This window comes from Loxodonta africana, chromosome 3 (assembly GCF_030014295.1).
Source record: "Loxodonta africana isolate mLoxAfr1 chromosome 3, mLoxAfr1.hap2, whole genome shotgun sequence".
NCBI lineage: Eukaryota > Metazoa > Chordata > Mammalia > Proboscidea > Elephantidae > Loxodonta > Loxodonta africana.
In genome coordinates, this window is record NC_087344.1 from 181751510 (window position 1) to 181767116 (window position 15607).

Sequence of the window (15607 nt, forward strand, 5' to 3'; positions counted from 1 at the left end):
ATTACTGCATTTCCCACATGGCTCATCTTTATGGCTCTGACTCATATGTTATGGATTAAACTGTGTCCCCCAAAATGTGTGTCAACTTTGCTAGGCCATGATTCTCAGTATTGTGTGGTTGCCCATCATTTAGTGATCTGATGTATTTATCCTCTGTGTTGTAAATCCTCTGTGATGTTAATGAGGCAGGATTAGAGGCAGTTGTGTTAATGAGGCAGGATACAATCTACAGGATTCGGCTGTATTTTTGAGTCAAATCTCTTTTGAGCTATAAAAGGGTGAAGCGAGCAGAGAAGACAGGGACTTCCCACCACCAAGAAAGAGTGCCTCCCTTCGACCTGGCGTCCCTGAGCTGAGAAGCTCTTAGACCAGGGGAAGATTGACGGCAAGGACCTTCCCCTAGAGCCAACACAGAGAGAAAACCTTCCCCTGGAGCTGGTGCCCTGAATTCGAACTGCTAGCCTACTGGACTGTGAGAGAATAAATTTCTCTCTGTTAAAGTCATCCACTTGTGGTATTTCTGTTACAGCAGCACTAGGTGTTCCTGCCTTCAGTTTTGCTGACCCCTAACTACTACCAGAGTCATCATTCCAAAAATCAAAACTTTATGTTGTTCTCCAGCCCAGACCCTTGAAAGGCGCCTTGTTGTTGCCTACAGGACAAAGTTCAAGCTCCATAGCAGGGTTTACAAAGCCTTCCATGGCTTGCCCCTGCCAACCTGCCTACCTGTTATTGTTAGTTGGCTGATTCATGGTGACCCCAGGTACAACAGAACAAAATGCTGCTCAGTCTTGCACCATGGCTGGTTGTAGATAAGACCGTTGGCTGATTTTCAGAAGTAGATCCCCAGGCCTTTCTTCCTAGTCCATCTTAGTCTGGAAGCTCAGCTGAAACCTGTTCAGCATCATAGCAACATGTAAGCGTCTCTTATCTCTCCCTAACTCCTGCCCTACGCTGCACTTGCGGGTCTCCAAAGTCAGTCGCTGACGTCTTTCACTCCTGAGTGCCTTTGCTTTTACTCCTCCTCCTGGAATTTGCTCCCCTCCCCTGCCTGCCTGGTGCACACCACTTAACTTTTCAGAGTCAGTTGGAGCACAACTTCCTCTATAAAGCCTTTCCTGATCTTTCATAAAGTGGATCTCTCCCCCTCCTGTGCCTCCGTTGTACCCATGATAGGTGGGGATGGGAGGAGTGTGATGGAGCACTCTGTGTGGACTGCTCCTGACCCCCCAGTTGCGCATCCTTTCATTGCAGCACCTGGCGCGGGGCAGCTGCTCCATTACTCTCTTCCGTTGGCGCTGAAGGGGAAGCTGGTATGTGGCAGGCCCTGGAAGGATTTGGATTTCCAACTACTGAAGGGTCTTAGGCAGAAAAATGGGGCTGTAAGACTTTATTTACTCAGAGGAAAACGCCCTCCCTCACCTCTCCAGTTGCTTCCTGGGAACCCCGCCTGGTCTGTGGTGGGTCCCAGGAAGCCAGGGTGGTCGGAGGTAGGCTCTCTTGCAGGCAGGGTGACTGTTACTGGGATGACTCCTCTTCCAGCTGTAGCTGAAGGAAAACAGCTGCAAGAGTAAGGTGAGCTGAGTGTCAGGAGCCAGGGCAGGGATGGTAGCAGCTGATGGGGTGCTCTGAGCATTTTGTTCCCGGTAACCCATTATGAGGATCCTGCCCTTGCTGTACAGGCTGGGTGAGCCATATGTAGAAAAAAATCTAAGTTGGGTTCCTTCACATTTTTCCTGTGTCCACAGCTGGTGCCCAATCCCACCCCTAAAATGCTGGGCCCCAGCTTGGGATTGGATCCTTAGCGTTCTTCCTCCATTGCATTTGTTCTGGAGTGGGCCACGGCAGGACAGGGCATGGGGGCGGAGGCTGAGGACCTCTTTACCTGAGGACTTAGCATAAACTGTTTGCTGGTCTCTGCTCTGGGTGACACAGGAGATGTAAAGCTTCCGGTCCTCAATCTTTTCCACTTCAATATTCAGTACAGCCAGTGAGCCCACGGGGATCAGACTGGGAGAGGAGCCAGCTTAGCCCATCCCTCATGAGGACCCCGCCCCCACCCCTCCATACTCCATCCCCATCCTTGTGTTCACCCTACCCTGCCTCAAGGTCTCGTAAGTGGCCCTGGGCTCAGGCCCCATCTGCCGGCTCCCAGGGTGCTATGGCAGAAGTTGCATTCTGGCCAAGAACTAGAGGGATTGCTTGGGAGTAGGCTGCAGAAGGAGGGAAGCAGGCAGGGTCCCTGTGCCCAACTGCCGAGGGTGGCCATCCCCTCAGTGATGAAAACGCTATGACTTTGGCCAGTACCCCAAGGATCCGTACTCACTTTTTGAACCTGATGTTGAGGCTTTGTGTCAACAGCCCCTCTCCAGCCAGGTAGGCAGTTTTAGAGAAGGCCTCATCCATCATGGCTGCCAGGGACCCTCCATGGGCAAACCTGGAGGAGGGGCGGGGAGGAAGGCTGGACTTCGGCCCTGGGCAGAGCCTGAGCCCTCCCTCCATCCTGGAACAACCCCTGGCTTCACCCTTTCTCCAGATTCCTCCAAAAACAGACCTTCAACCTCAGGGCAGCCCAACAGGAAAGACAAAGAACTAGCTCCTGTCTGATCAAACCAGTTAAAACCAGCCGAGCTTTTCTCCTTTTTTGCTTTAGCATGCGTTAGCAACCACTGAGACAATTATTTTATTTTATCAGGAAAAAAACCCACTTTTTTTCTGATAGAGTTAAAAACACTGCTGGCAACAACTGCCATTATTTGGACGGCTGCACTCATACAGGGAACGGAAACCCCCAGAACTTTTTGTCAGAGTCTTCGAAGCATGGCTGTGAGCCATCGCTCAGCTTATCAATCACTAGGACAAGTGCTGGGCCCACATTTTCAAGATAGGTAAATGTGAAATGTAGCTTATAACCTATAAAGTGCCAGCAAGGTGGACACCTGAGCAGTGCTGTCTGCCGAAAGCCCACTTCTGCAGGATGCTGGAAACACTGGCTTTATTTAAGGTGTGTAAAATTCTTATCCTCACTTGTATAAGCTGACCCTCGTGCCAAAGCTACTTCATCGTTAGGTACCAGTTCCCATCGAGTCGATTCTGACTCATGGGGACCCCATGTGCATCAGAGTAGAACTCTGCTTCATAGGGTTTTCAATGGCTGTGACCTTTTGGAGGTAGATTGCCAGGCCTTTCTTCTGAGGCACTGCTGGTGCCTTTCAGTTAGCAGCAGAGTGTGTTAACCAGCTGCATCACCAAGGGCCTCCTCCTTGTTAGGTAAATTGGGGAAAATAGAAAGGCACACAACTTTAGAATATAAAAAACACAAAACAGATTTGCCTTTCTGATTTTCAAAAGCCAGATCCTGATTCTCCGTGGACCAGGGCAGACATCCGTGCTGCACTACTGCGAATCACCTTCCTGTGCCTGCTGCCAATGGGCTCCCTGGACCCTTGCCTTCTCCCTCTCTTTGGTGGAAAGAGCAGGGGGCCATGGAACCGAACCAACCTGGCTTGACTCTTCACGCTACCTCTGTGATCTTGAGCAAATTTCCAAGTGCAGTGGTTAATGTTATGCGTCAACATGGCTAGTCCATCGTTCTCAGTATTATGTAATTACCCTCCATTTTGCAATCTGACGTAAGGGAAGTTTCCTTGGGGCTGTGGCCTGCATCCGACGTATGTGGACATTCTGGCAAAGCTCGCTTGCTTTCTCTGGATCCTACACCCAACTTGTCATCCTGTGACCTCCAGCTCTTGGGGTGTGAGCCAGCAGCCTGCCAACCTGACCTGCTGATCTTGGGATTCGCCAGTTCCCACAACCCTGTGCGCCAGCAGCCCTCCGTCTGACCTGTCAATTTGAGTTCATCAGCCCTTGTCACCACGTCAGTTAGCAGAAGCCTCCAGCCTTCCACCTGACCCGTGGATTTGGGACTTGCCAGCCCCTACAACTGCATGAGCCATTTATTTGAAATAAATCTCTCTCTCTCTCTAAATATATATATATATATATACATGTCACTGGTTTTGCTCCTCTAGAGAAACCAGCCTAGGACTCTAACCTTTCTGAGCATTCATTTTTCCATTATGAATTGTGAATAAAAATAATACCTACATCATCAGAGTGAATGATGACATGTTTGCAAAGCCTCATGCGTACTTTGAATGCCCCCCTCTCTACCCCCCAAATTGCTTGAAAGAAGGAAAAAGGAGCAAACCCCAGGCCTGCTTATCCCTCGTTGTCCTCATTAGCCAGGCAGGGGAGCCATTGGCAGGTTTGTGGATTCTGCAGGGTGACCCCTGGCCGGCCAGTCACATTACCCCCACATTGCCTAGGGGCTGGGTGGATCCTGCTGTCTTCTCTGGACCCCACTCAGTCCACTGACTGGGCCTGGCCTCAATGTTGGATGGTCCTCTTCTGCCCACCTCCACAAACCCCTAAATAAATCAGACGCACTTCACCCCCATCTCTGTCTCTTTGGAATTTGCCTCTTCAGAAACGAGGGGACCTGTGGCCTGAGTAGGGGTGTCTGCAGCTCTAGTTTGGAGAAGAGTGTCCCGTGGAGGATGCCTTTGGCATGGCTGAGGCAGTCTGAATTCATGGCCAGCAGAGGTGCTTACATCTATTTTGTTGTTGTTGTTGTTTGTTGGTGTTGAGTTGATTCTGACTCGTGGCACTCTCTTGTGTGCAGAGTAGAGCTGTGTGCTTTGGAGTCTTCACGGCTGTGACCTTCCAGAAGCAGATCACCAGGCCTGTCTCCTGAGGCACTTCTGGGTAGATTCAAATCACCAACCTTTTGGCTAGTTTGCACCACCCAGGGATTCTGTTTAACTGCAACTGAGCTCCTCTGAGGCCTTGGGATCCTAACGCTGCTCCTGCTCCCTCCTTCTCCCTCCCCCTTGCAGGAACTCAGGCACCAGCCACAGCCCCTGGGGATTGTCTGGAGCAGGAACAGGGATGGAGAGGAAGACAGACAACCACAGACTTGGACTCAGTGGTCCAGTTCCCTTAGGAAAGAGGCCCAGGGCCAGCCTGATTTCTTTTGTGGTTGTGCCATATCCACTCTGGGTTCCTTCCTAGGTCTATTCCAAGTGTGGACGCAGCAGAGTAAAGTGGAGGGAGCAATGGACTTGGAGTCCTAACTACTGGATCTGTGTCCTGGGTCTGACCTTGACTGCCTGTGCTACCTTGGGCAAGTTACCTCACCTCTGTGTGCCTCAGTTTCCTCATAGGTAAAATATGAGGTTTGGATAGATGGTCTTTGATGTCTATACTGTGCTTTACAGTTCTTGAGCTTGTATACATACATAGGCCCATAATATCACATCTCTCAGCCACCCTGGTAGGTAGATATTATTGCCCCAGGTTTCAGGTAAAGAGACTGAAGTTCAGAGATTAAGCTTGCCTGGGGTCCCAATGCCAGCAGTGCCAGAGCAGGATTGGAAGCTGGGCTCTTGAGTCCAGATCTTGCTCTCTCCCAAGTGTACCACATCATTTTCAAAGTGGCCTCTAAGGACCCTTCTTGCTGGAAGATTCTGAGACCTCAATAAGGAGGCTTTCCCTTATTTGCACAATGCGGACTGGTACAGATGATCAGGGATGTCCCACTGAGGCCTAACATTGTGAGACTGAAGCCAGTGTGGCCCCACCCCCTGCCCGGATCCTTAGAGAGGGGTGCAGACTCCAAGGCTTGATGCGTACTCACCCACCCTGCTGAGCAAAGCTCAGAAGGCCACCAAGGATGCCCACTTGGCCCTGCCTGTGACCTTACCCTGGGGCTCCTTCCAGGTAGGGGCCTGGTTGGAAAAGACAGACGGACTTTTTCTGGGACGGGTGGAAAAAGATGACATACTCATATCCTTGTCCTTCCACTTGGATGCACCTGGTGAAGATGCGCCAGTCATTTTCATCTAGGGAGAGATGGTCAGTTTATCAGCTGGAGAAGGGAGGGTGTGGGGGGTGCAGGGCCTTGTCAGGATGCAGGGCTGGCCATTTGTGTAGAAAAGCCCACCAAAGTTTTGATTTTTCCCCCAAGACAACTACAACAACTATGTCAATCCTTTTTTGGAAATACCAAATTGTTAAAAAAAAAAAATTTTTTTTCCGGTGCCTGCATCTGCTGTAAACTCTCAGGTACTGTTCCATCCATTACTGGGCAGGAGGGCCACATATACTGGTGAGAGAGACAAGAAAACACTAACACACACATACACACACACTGTAAAATGGTGTGGCAGAGGCGTCTGACTGCCTCTGATTTCACAAGGGGGAAGGAGAATCAAGATCGACATCCCAAGGCTGAATCCTAAGAGGTGGAGTTCAGACGCCTCCACCATGCTGTTTTTACAGCTGGTGTCAGGAACAGGATAGTGGCAATGCCTCCAGACTCATGGGAGCATGGGATTTAGACTGAGAAAGAACGAACGCGCTTGGGAAATGAAACTTTTGATTCTTGGGTGGTTATTCTGGTTGTTGTTATCTGTAACCTCTGAAAGGACAGTAAGAGATGTTGTGCTATACAGCTGAGGGAAGAAAAGCAGCATCTGGAATGGTTGGGGCAAGGGCCAGGTTGATTAATCAAAATGATTGATAGAAGGCCAGGGTCTACTGGTTCCACCCAGCCAGAGGCCTGAGGTCATATGCATATGAATGGAAGATAGTCAAGGGTTGGAGAAGATGAAACTGGAATGTTTTTAGAAAGGGTTATGTGCTTATTTGAATGTACTATGGATATTGAATATTCCTCCTACCTAGTGTCGTAAAGCAAGCCTAACTGTATGATAGAAATGAATATTGGGTGTTATAGATGATGGAGAGAATGTAACTCCACCTTCAGCCAATACTTGATTAACCTAGCCCCAGTGCCGTCGAGTCGATTCCGACTCATGGCGACCCTATAGGACAGAGTAGAATTGCTCCATAGAGTTTCCAAGGAGCATCTGGCAGATTCGAACTGTTGACTCTTTGGTTAGCAGCCGTAGCACTTAACCACTACGCCACCAGGGTTTCCATACTTGATTGGATATGGTAAAAGGGGAACTAGAATTTGCCCAAAAGAAACACAGGCTGTTAGTTTGAATGCAGTAGCCCTGTGTATAGAGCCTTAGGTTAAAAAAGTTAAGCCCCAACCAGGAATTTTGCTTTTGAAAAGCCATGCAGACCTACCCAGGACTGCTGAGGGATTGTAAGATTTGCATTTGAAGGAAGGACCTGCAGGAAAAAAAAAAAAATGACTGTTTTGTTTTTTGAATTTTGAGCAAGCAAACAGTTTGCCTTTGGGTGTATTGAGGCAGGAAAAGTCAGTTCCCATCAGTAGAACCCCCTTCCAGGATTGGAAGTTAAAGGGAGCCAACCAGTAAACAGTCTGGTATGACCACCTCAGGTGACAACCTAGGTCCACTTAATGAGTGGAAGTGGAGAAAGCGCAACAATGAAGAGACAGGCTGAGCTTGGGCATGTTCCATTGGCAGCAGTTGACCTAGTCCATGGCGGCTAGGGATGAGAGAGAGGCAAAGGGCTCGTTGGTTAGAAGTGCAGGGAGTTGTGTAGACTCCTGAGCTTATGGGTGGTGCCCATTGACCTAGTCCATAAGGGCTAGGGATAAGAGAAAGAGAGAAGGCATTGACTGATCTGAAGTGCCAGGAAGTGAGTGTAAACTCCTGAGCCTATGGCTGGTACCCAACTCACTGTGATCCAGCTTGAATGGCTAGTGAAAAGCTGACCAGAACCTGACTGAAGAGACAGATGTTTGACACTGTGAGTTGGTGTAGATTGCTGAAATCTGATGGCTTGCTCTGGACTAGACTTTGCTCATGGAATCAGGTGCTCAAAGTTCCAACCAGAACAGAAGATTCTTCAGATAAAGGAACACGCTTGTCTCCTCAGTGTACTGATTTGATGGGAACAAGCAGTTTAGAAATTGGCTATCTAAAATGGGGGGGAAGTAAAGCTCAGAAGGCCACCAAGAGTGTTAGCTTGAGGGAAAGGCCCCATCTTCCTTGCAGAGGGTTGGGAACCCTTATGGATGACTGGGAACAGGGATCCTTAAGGGCAAAAGAAAGGAAGGGAAGGAATTGGGGCTAATGATTACAATTGTCCTGTTTGAAAAACCTGTTAGAATCCCTGGTTGGTGCAAATGGTTAACACATACAGCGCTAACAGGAAGTGCACCCAGTGGCTTGCTTACATGTTTTTGTGAGTGTGCTTACATTAAATGAGGGGGACAAGGGAGGATCCCCACTGAACTGATGGGTCTGGGAAAGAGAGGGTGGGGGCAGCTGCTGACAGGACTATATGATTCATTTGTGAATGTTGATTGTTAACAGGGTTAATTTCGATTGTAAAAATTATAACTGTAGCAGCTCTAACTGTGAAAGAGTGGATTGAAGGCGAGGCACTGCAGGACTGGGATACAGTGGCCAAAACTAAAGTCCCTTAAAAATTTCGCTATGCACAAAACGTTACTAACAATGCAGAAGAGAAACTAGGTAACTGGGAGCTCCTAAAAATCAAACATTTATGCTCATCCAAAGACTTCACCAAAAGAGTAAAAAGATTACCTACAGACAGGGAAAAAGTTCTTAGCTATGCCATTTCTGATCAGCACCTGATCTCTAAAATCTACATGATACTGCAAAAACTCAACTACAAAAGACAAATAACCCAACTAAAAAATGGGCAAAGGATATGAACAGGCACTTCACTAAAGAAGACATTCAGGTAGCTAACAGATAAATGAGGAAATGCTCACGATCATTAGCCACCAGAGAAATGCAAATCAAGACTACAATGAGATAGCACCTTACCTCAATAAGGGTGGCATTAATCCAAAAACCACAAAATAATAAATGTTGGAGAGATTGGAACACTTATACACTGCTGGTGGGAATGTAAAATGGTACAACCACTTTGGAAATCGATTTGGTGCTTCCTTAAAAAGCTAGAAATAGAACTATCTTACGATTGAGCAATTCCACTCCTTGGAATAAATCCTAGAGAAATAAGAGCCTTTACATGAACAGATATATGCACATCCACGTTCATTGCAGCACTGTTTACAATAGCAAAAAGATGGAAGCAACCAAGGTGTCTATCAATGGATGAATGGATAAGTAAATTATGGTATATTCACACAATGGAATACTACGCATCAATAAAAAACAATGATGAATCCGTGAAACATTTCATAACATGGAGGAATCTGGAAGGCATTATGCCAAGTGAAATTAGTCAGTTGCAAAAGGGCAAATATTGTATAAGACCACTAGTATAAGAACTGGAGAAAGAGTTTAAACAGCGAAGAAAATATTCTTTGATGGTTGCAAGAGAGGGGAGTGGGGGAGGGAGAGGGGTTTTCACTAATTAGATAGTAGATAAGAACTATTTCAGGTGAAGGGAAAGACAACACACAATACAGGAGAGGTCAACACAAGTGGAGTAAACCAAAAGCAAAGAAGTTTCCTGAATAAAATGAATGCTTTGAAGGTGAGCATAACAGGGGCAGGGGTTTGGGGACTACGGTTTCAGGGAACATCTAAGTCAATTGTCATAATAAAAGCCGTTAAGAAAACATTCTGCATCCCACTTTGCAGAACGGCGTCTGGGGTCTTAAACGCTAGGAAGAGGCCATCTAAGATGCATCCATTTGTCTCAACCCACCTGGAGCAAAGGAGAATGAAGGACACCTAAAATACAAGGTAATTATGAGCCCAAGAGACAGAAAGGGCCACGTAAAGCAGAGACTACATCAGCCTGAGACCAGAAGAACTAGATGGTGCCCGGCTACAACTAAAGACTGCCCTGACAGGGAACACAATGGAGAGCCCCTGTTGGAGCAGGAGAGCAGTGGGATGCAGACCCCAAATTCTTGGTAAAAAGATCAGACTGAGACTAGAAGGACCCCAAAGGTCATGGTCCCCAGACCTTCTGTTAGCTCAAGAGAGGAACCATTCCCAAAGCCAACTCTTCAGACAGGGATTGGACTGGAGTATGGGATAGAAAATGATACTGGTGAAGAATGAGCTCCTTGGTCAAGTAGACACATGAGACCATGTGGGCAGCTCCTGTCTGGAGAAGAGATGAGAGGGCAAAGGGGGGCAGAAGCTGGCCGAATGGATATGAAAATAGAGAGTGGAGGGAAGGACTGTGCTGTCTCATTATAGGGTAAACAACTAGGAGTATATAGCAAGGTATATGTAAGTTTTTACATTAGAGACTGACTTGGTTTGTAAACTTTCACTTAAAGAAAAATAAAAATTAAAAAAAACTTTTTTCCCTATGCTCATACCTAGAGAGGCTCAGAGCAAGGGAATAATCTTCTCTCAGTTAAATTTTACCAGAGGCCAGAAAGGGTGAAGCCAAGATGACTTTTGAAGAACCTGACCTGCAGCAGACCTGAATGGCTGGTATCTGAGTAACCTCACCCTGAGGACTCTTTGCCCTACTGAAGGTCTGATTGTTAATGACTGTTTTGGACTGGTAAGATGATTGGGAGTAGAAAGTTAATCATTCAAATATGAAAGGGCCAATGGCTAGAAGATCCGGGGGATGGCCTGCAGTGCAGTTAATTACTTAATATGGCCCTTCTAGCCATAGGCTTTGTGACTCACACACAAAGATTGAGTGGAAGTGTGCAAAGGAGATATATGGAACTATATGGAATCCTAAAGAAGTGATTGGTCAGTTTGCCATCCTGCTAGGCTTAAAATGAGCCATCCTGGAGGTAGGAGGAGAGGATCTCACCACCACCAAGAAAGAAGAATCAGGAGTGGAGCTCATCCTTTAGACTCGGGATCCCTGTGCTGAGAAGTTCTTAGAGGCAGGAGCCTGAGAATGAGAGCTGTAACACCGAAGACAGTGAAAGGTGAAGCAGTGGCAGAGAAATGGCGGCAGCAGAGGCAGGAGACGGCAGGAGACTATGGCAGGAGATAGCACAGCAGGCTTCCAGGCCCAGTGAGTGAGAAAGCTGAGTGCCTTTGGGCAGGAGGTTTGCTGGTGGAGTAGGGTGTCTCCAGATACTCGGTGGAGTTGGTTTGCTGACCCACAGAGCCAGAGCAGAGTGCTTTTGGGCTGAGGTTTACTGGCAGAGTGGGGTGCCTCGGAGTACTCATCTGCAGAGCTAGAAGTTTTGTAACAGTGACAGAGCAGGGCAGAGGCTGAGGGCCAAGAGAGGCGTGTCTGCGGGCTCAGCTGAGAAGAGGCTGTCCTGATGGAAGAACTGCATGCCGAGTGTTCCTGAACCTGCATCGTAACCTGTTACTTCCCTAATAAACCCCTTAATTGTGAGTATTGTGAGTTCTGCATGGCCATTGCAATGGATTATCAAACCCAGTAGAGAAGCAGCGAGTGTCATGGGAGGGATGGTTGGTGTGGGAATTGGTAAAAAAAAGCTGAAGAGAGGAGGTATGTCTGACCTATGCGCTACAGGAATCAGCCTTGGCTATTGATTGTGATTCTCCTTTTGCTTTGTGAAGTTAGAGGAGGTCAGATGGCCTCCAAAAAAGCAAGACACCAAACCCAGTGCCACTGAGTCAATTCCAACTCATCGTGACCCAATAGGACGGGGTAGAACTGCCCCACAGAGTTTCCAAGGAGCACCTGGCAGATTCGAACTGCCGACCCTTTGGTTAGCAGCCATAGCACTTAACCACTATGCCACCAGGGTTTCCTCCACACACCATTTTTACCTGCAGACACACGCAAAGAAAGATAAAGGTGGAAACTCTATCAATGTGGCCCAGTGGGTATTTCCAGAGTGCCACTCTGGGCCTAGTGGAGCCTGGGTGGTGAGAGAGGCCTGCAGTGGTCAAGGAGGTCCAAAGGCTTTTATGGGCTTGGGGAGGAGGACTTGGGATGAGGTTTGAAAGTAAAGGAAGAAAAACTGGTGAGGCTTCAGCACAGCAAGGATCTGAGCTGGTTTTCCTGTGAGGACACACATGCCTGGGAGCAAAGGCAGGGTCCTCTAAGGTGTGTTCTCCTGAGATGAGAGATGGGGAACTGGAGACCCAATAGAACACTCTCTCATCTGCCTGTGGGGTGGAGCTAGACAGAGGGTAGAATTTGCAGGCTGAGAACTGGAAGGGAGCTTGTGTTTTTCCTTCCAGAGTCTGAACACAGGGTGGCTCTGCTGGGGAGGGAGGAGCGGAACCTACTGGGCGAGGGGCTAGGCAGCATCCTGTTGACCAGTGGGCTGGGGCATATATGTGTGTTGATGGGCACTCTCAGGCTGGGCCTTACCCGAGGTGACTGCCGACCCCAACGGAAGCTTGAGCCCCTGGATGTGTTCTCTGTTGGACTTGAAGGAGGGCATCTTGATCCAGCCGCTGGCCTTGGTCTTCTCCAGAAATTCTTGATACATGCTTAGCATGTCTGGACACCAGCTAGCATTGGGGAGGGCATAGTCCTTCAAGTCTGTCTTCTTCTTACAGAATCTTGAGACCTGGGCAAGAAAATCAGGTGGACTAGGCGGATTCCTGGGAGGTGGGGGGACCCCCAAGCAGAGTCTGTTTCTGGGTTCTCGGGCCCCCAGAATGTTAGCTTGAGGGAAAGTTTCCATCTTCCTTGCAGAGGGTTGGGAACCCTTGTGGGTGACTGGGCACAGGGATCCTCGAGGGCAAAAGAAGGGAAGAGAAGGAACTGGGGCTAAAGATTACAATTGTCCTGTTTGAAAAACCTGTTAGAGTCCCTGGTTGGTGCAAACAGTTAATGCATTCAGTGCTAACCAGAAAGTTGGAGGTTAGAGTCCACCCAAAGGTACCTCAGAAGAAAGACCTGGCAATCTGCTTCCAAACAATCAGCCATTGAAAACCCCATGGAGCACAGTTCTACCCTGACACATATGAAATTAACTCAGTGGCAACCGGTGGTAGTAGCACCTCTTTGAGGCAGAGAACTGCCTTATTAATTCCACTATGCACATAGGAAGGAGTCCTGGTGGCACAGGGGTTAAGCACTTGGCTGCTAACTGAAAAGTTGGCAGTTTGAACCCACCAGCCACTTTGTGGGAGAAAGGTGTGGCAGTCTGCTTCTGTAAAGATTTACAGCCTGAGAAATCTTACAGGGCAGTTCTCTGTCCTATAGGGGCGCCAGAAGTCAGGATTGACTCGTCAGCAGCGGGCTTGTTTTTTTTTGTTTACGCAGATGGGGAAACTGAGAAAATTATGGCTAAGGCTGCCAAACTTGCAAGTGTGAGAGCAGACCATCAGGCAGGAGCCCATTCTGAGACTGTCTACCTTGGGGGTGGACCACAGTAGGTGAGGGTTACTGTTACAACTCCCTCGCCTTGGGAGGGAGTTGTAACTCTGGCTCTGTCCACAGCTGTGGGCCTGCCTGGGCAGGACCGCTCCTTTAAATATGTTCTTTTCCTTCCCAGACATGTGGTGTCACCACTGGGAGCAGGGACAGCATACCCCTGGGGGACAAGGGGGGCTTCTGTGCCATCGACTCCACATGTGCCAGTCACAACTGTGGGCTGTGAGTGAGTCACTTGCCAACACCACAGAGAGGAAACTCATCCAAATTCTGCCCCTGGGAGGCCTCTGTCTAGGGACAACTCAATTGCAGCAACCAGAGTCCCAGAGGGGGAAAGTGACTTATTGGTGGCCACACAAAACTCAGACCAGAACTAAAGTGTCCTGGTGGGTTTAGTCTTGAATCTGGGCTGCTCAGGCTTCCCTTTGCCAAATCAAGTAGCTCCCCAACACGCTGCCCACCCACCTGGCCACGCATGGGGAAGAGGAGATTTGGGGTATTCCTTAAGCCCTTGGCTCCCAGGAGGAGGAGCACCCATCTGGCTGACCTAGGAACTCACTCACCAGGGCATCTGTGGAGGATCCAAAAGCTGAGGCAGGGTTGAGCCTGGGCAGGGTGCAGGGGGCACCGAGGAGGGTTCTGCAGTGGCCAAGTCTTGCTGCTACCTGGAAGCTTCTCCTCATCATGGCTGAGTCTGAGGAGGCAGCAAGGTGAGTGCTGTGGGACTGTCAGCACACCCAACCTCCCAAACCAGCTTCTCCTGTCAGAAGGCTTTCTTTCATCATCAAGTTTTCTCTGGGGAGAGATTACATTTATCATTAGGGCAAGGCTGGGCTGGTTTGATACAACACCCACTGTCTTAATTATCTAGTGCAGCTATAAGAGAAATACCATAAATGGGTGGGTTTTTTTAAAAATTGTGCTTTAAGTGAGAGTTTACAAATCAAGTCAGTCTCTCATACAAAAATTTGTATACACCTTGCTATATACTCCTAGTTGCTCTCCCCCTAATGAGATAGCACACTCCTCTCCACCCTGTATTCCCCGTGTCCATTCAGCCAGCTTCTGTCCCCCTTTGCCTTCTCATCTCCCCTCCAGATGGGAGCCGCCCACATAGTTTCATGCGTCTACTTGAGCCATGAAGTTCACTCCTCACCAGTATCGTTGTCTATCTTATAGTCCAGGCCAATCCCTGTACAGAGAGTTGGTTTCGGGAATAGTTCTAATCTTGGGCTATCAAAGGGTCCGGGGATCATGACCGTCAGGGTCCCTCCAGTCTCGATCTGACCATCAAGCCTGGGCTTTTTATGAGAATTTAAGATCTGCAGCCCACTGGTCTCCTGCTCCTTCAGGGATTCTCTGTTGTGCTCCCTGTCGGAGCAGTGATCAGTGGTAGCCAGGCATCATCTAGTTCTTTGGGTCTCAGGCTAATGGAGTCCCTGGCTTATGCGGCCATTTCTGTCTCTTGGGCTCATATTTACCTTGTATCTTTCGTGGTCTTCATTCTCCTTTGCTCCAGGTGGGTTGAGACCAATTGATGCATCTTAGATGGCCCCTTGCTAGAGTTTAAGACCACAGACGCTTCTCAGCAAAGTGGAATGCAGGCCGTTTTCTTAATACATTTTGTTATGCCAATTGACCTAGATGTCCCCTGAAACCATGGTCCCCCTGCTACTCTGGCCTTCGAAGCTTTCGGTTGTATTGAGGAAATTTCTTTGCTTTTGGTTTAGTCCAGTTGTATTGACTGTTCCTGTCGTATGTGTTGCCCTTTCCTTCACCTAAAAAAATTTTTGTCTACTATCTACTTTTTTTTTATCTACTTAGAGAATATCCCTCTCCCTCCCTTCCCACCCTCATAACCATCAAAGAATATCTTCTTCTGTGTTTAAACTTTATCTGGAGTTAGTATAAAAGTGGTCTCATACAATATTTGTCCTTTTGCAATTGACTAATTTCACTCAGGATAATGCCTTCCAGATTCCTCCATGTAATGAGATGTTTGACAGATTCATCGTTCTTAATTGTTGCATAGTATTCCATTGTGTGAATATACCATAATTTATCCATTCATCAGTTAATAGGCACCTTGGTTGCTTCCAACTTTTTGCTATTGTAAACAGTGCTGCAATGAACATGGGTGTGCATATATCTATTCTTGTGAAGGCTCATATTTCTTTAGGGTATATTCCAAGGAGTGGAATTGCTAGGTCGACGATGGTTCCATCTCTAACTTTTTAAGGAAGCATCAAATTGATTTCCAAAGTGGCTGTACCATTTTACATACCCACCAGCAGTGTATAAGTGTTTCAGTCCCTCCACAACCAATCCAGCATTTATTATTTTGTGTTTTTTGGATTAATGCCAG

General features: G+C 48.1%; 1 protein-coding gene across 1 annotated transcript; it reads right to left on the reverse strand.

Moving 5' to 3' along the window:
• Positions 1–389: 389 nt before the first annotated feature.
• THEM5 (thioesterase superfamily member 5) lies at positions 390–15080 on the reverse strand. The gene is made up of 6 exons (XM_003409348.3): positions 13806–15080; positions 12229–12430; positions 5765–5903; positions 2327–2437; positions 1886–2010; positions 390–1562 (listed from the first exon to the last, which is right to left on the reverse strand). Exons 1-6 carry the CDS (start codon positions 13926–13928, stop codon positions 1519–1521), a joined length of 744 nt encoding a protein of 247 aa, XP_003409396.1. The 5' UTR covers positions 13929–15080; the 3' UTR covers positions 390–1518.
• Positions 15081–15607: the final 527 nt, after the last annotated feature.

What these genes read in the sequence shown, in the direction of transcription:
- THEM5 (XM_003409348.3), bottom strand. Translation starts at nt 13,928, where the DNA reads ATGATGAGGAGAAGCTTCCAGGTAGCAGCAAGACTTGGCCACTGCAGA. An exon ending in TACCTGGAAGGAGCCCCAGG is followed by an intron (nt 2,438 to 5,764) that starts GTAAGGTCACAG and finishes CCCCTCCTCCAG; the next exon opens with GTTTGCCCATGGAGGGTCCC. An exon ending in AGTTTATGCTAAGTCCTCAG is followed by an intron (nt 1,563 to 1,885) that starts GTAAAGAGGTCC and finishes TTACTCTTGCAG; the next exon opens with CTGTTTTCCTTCAGCTACAG.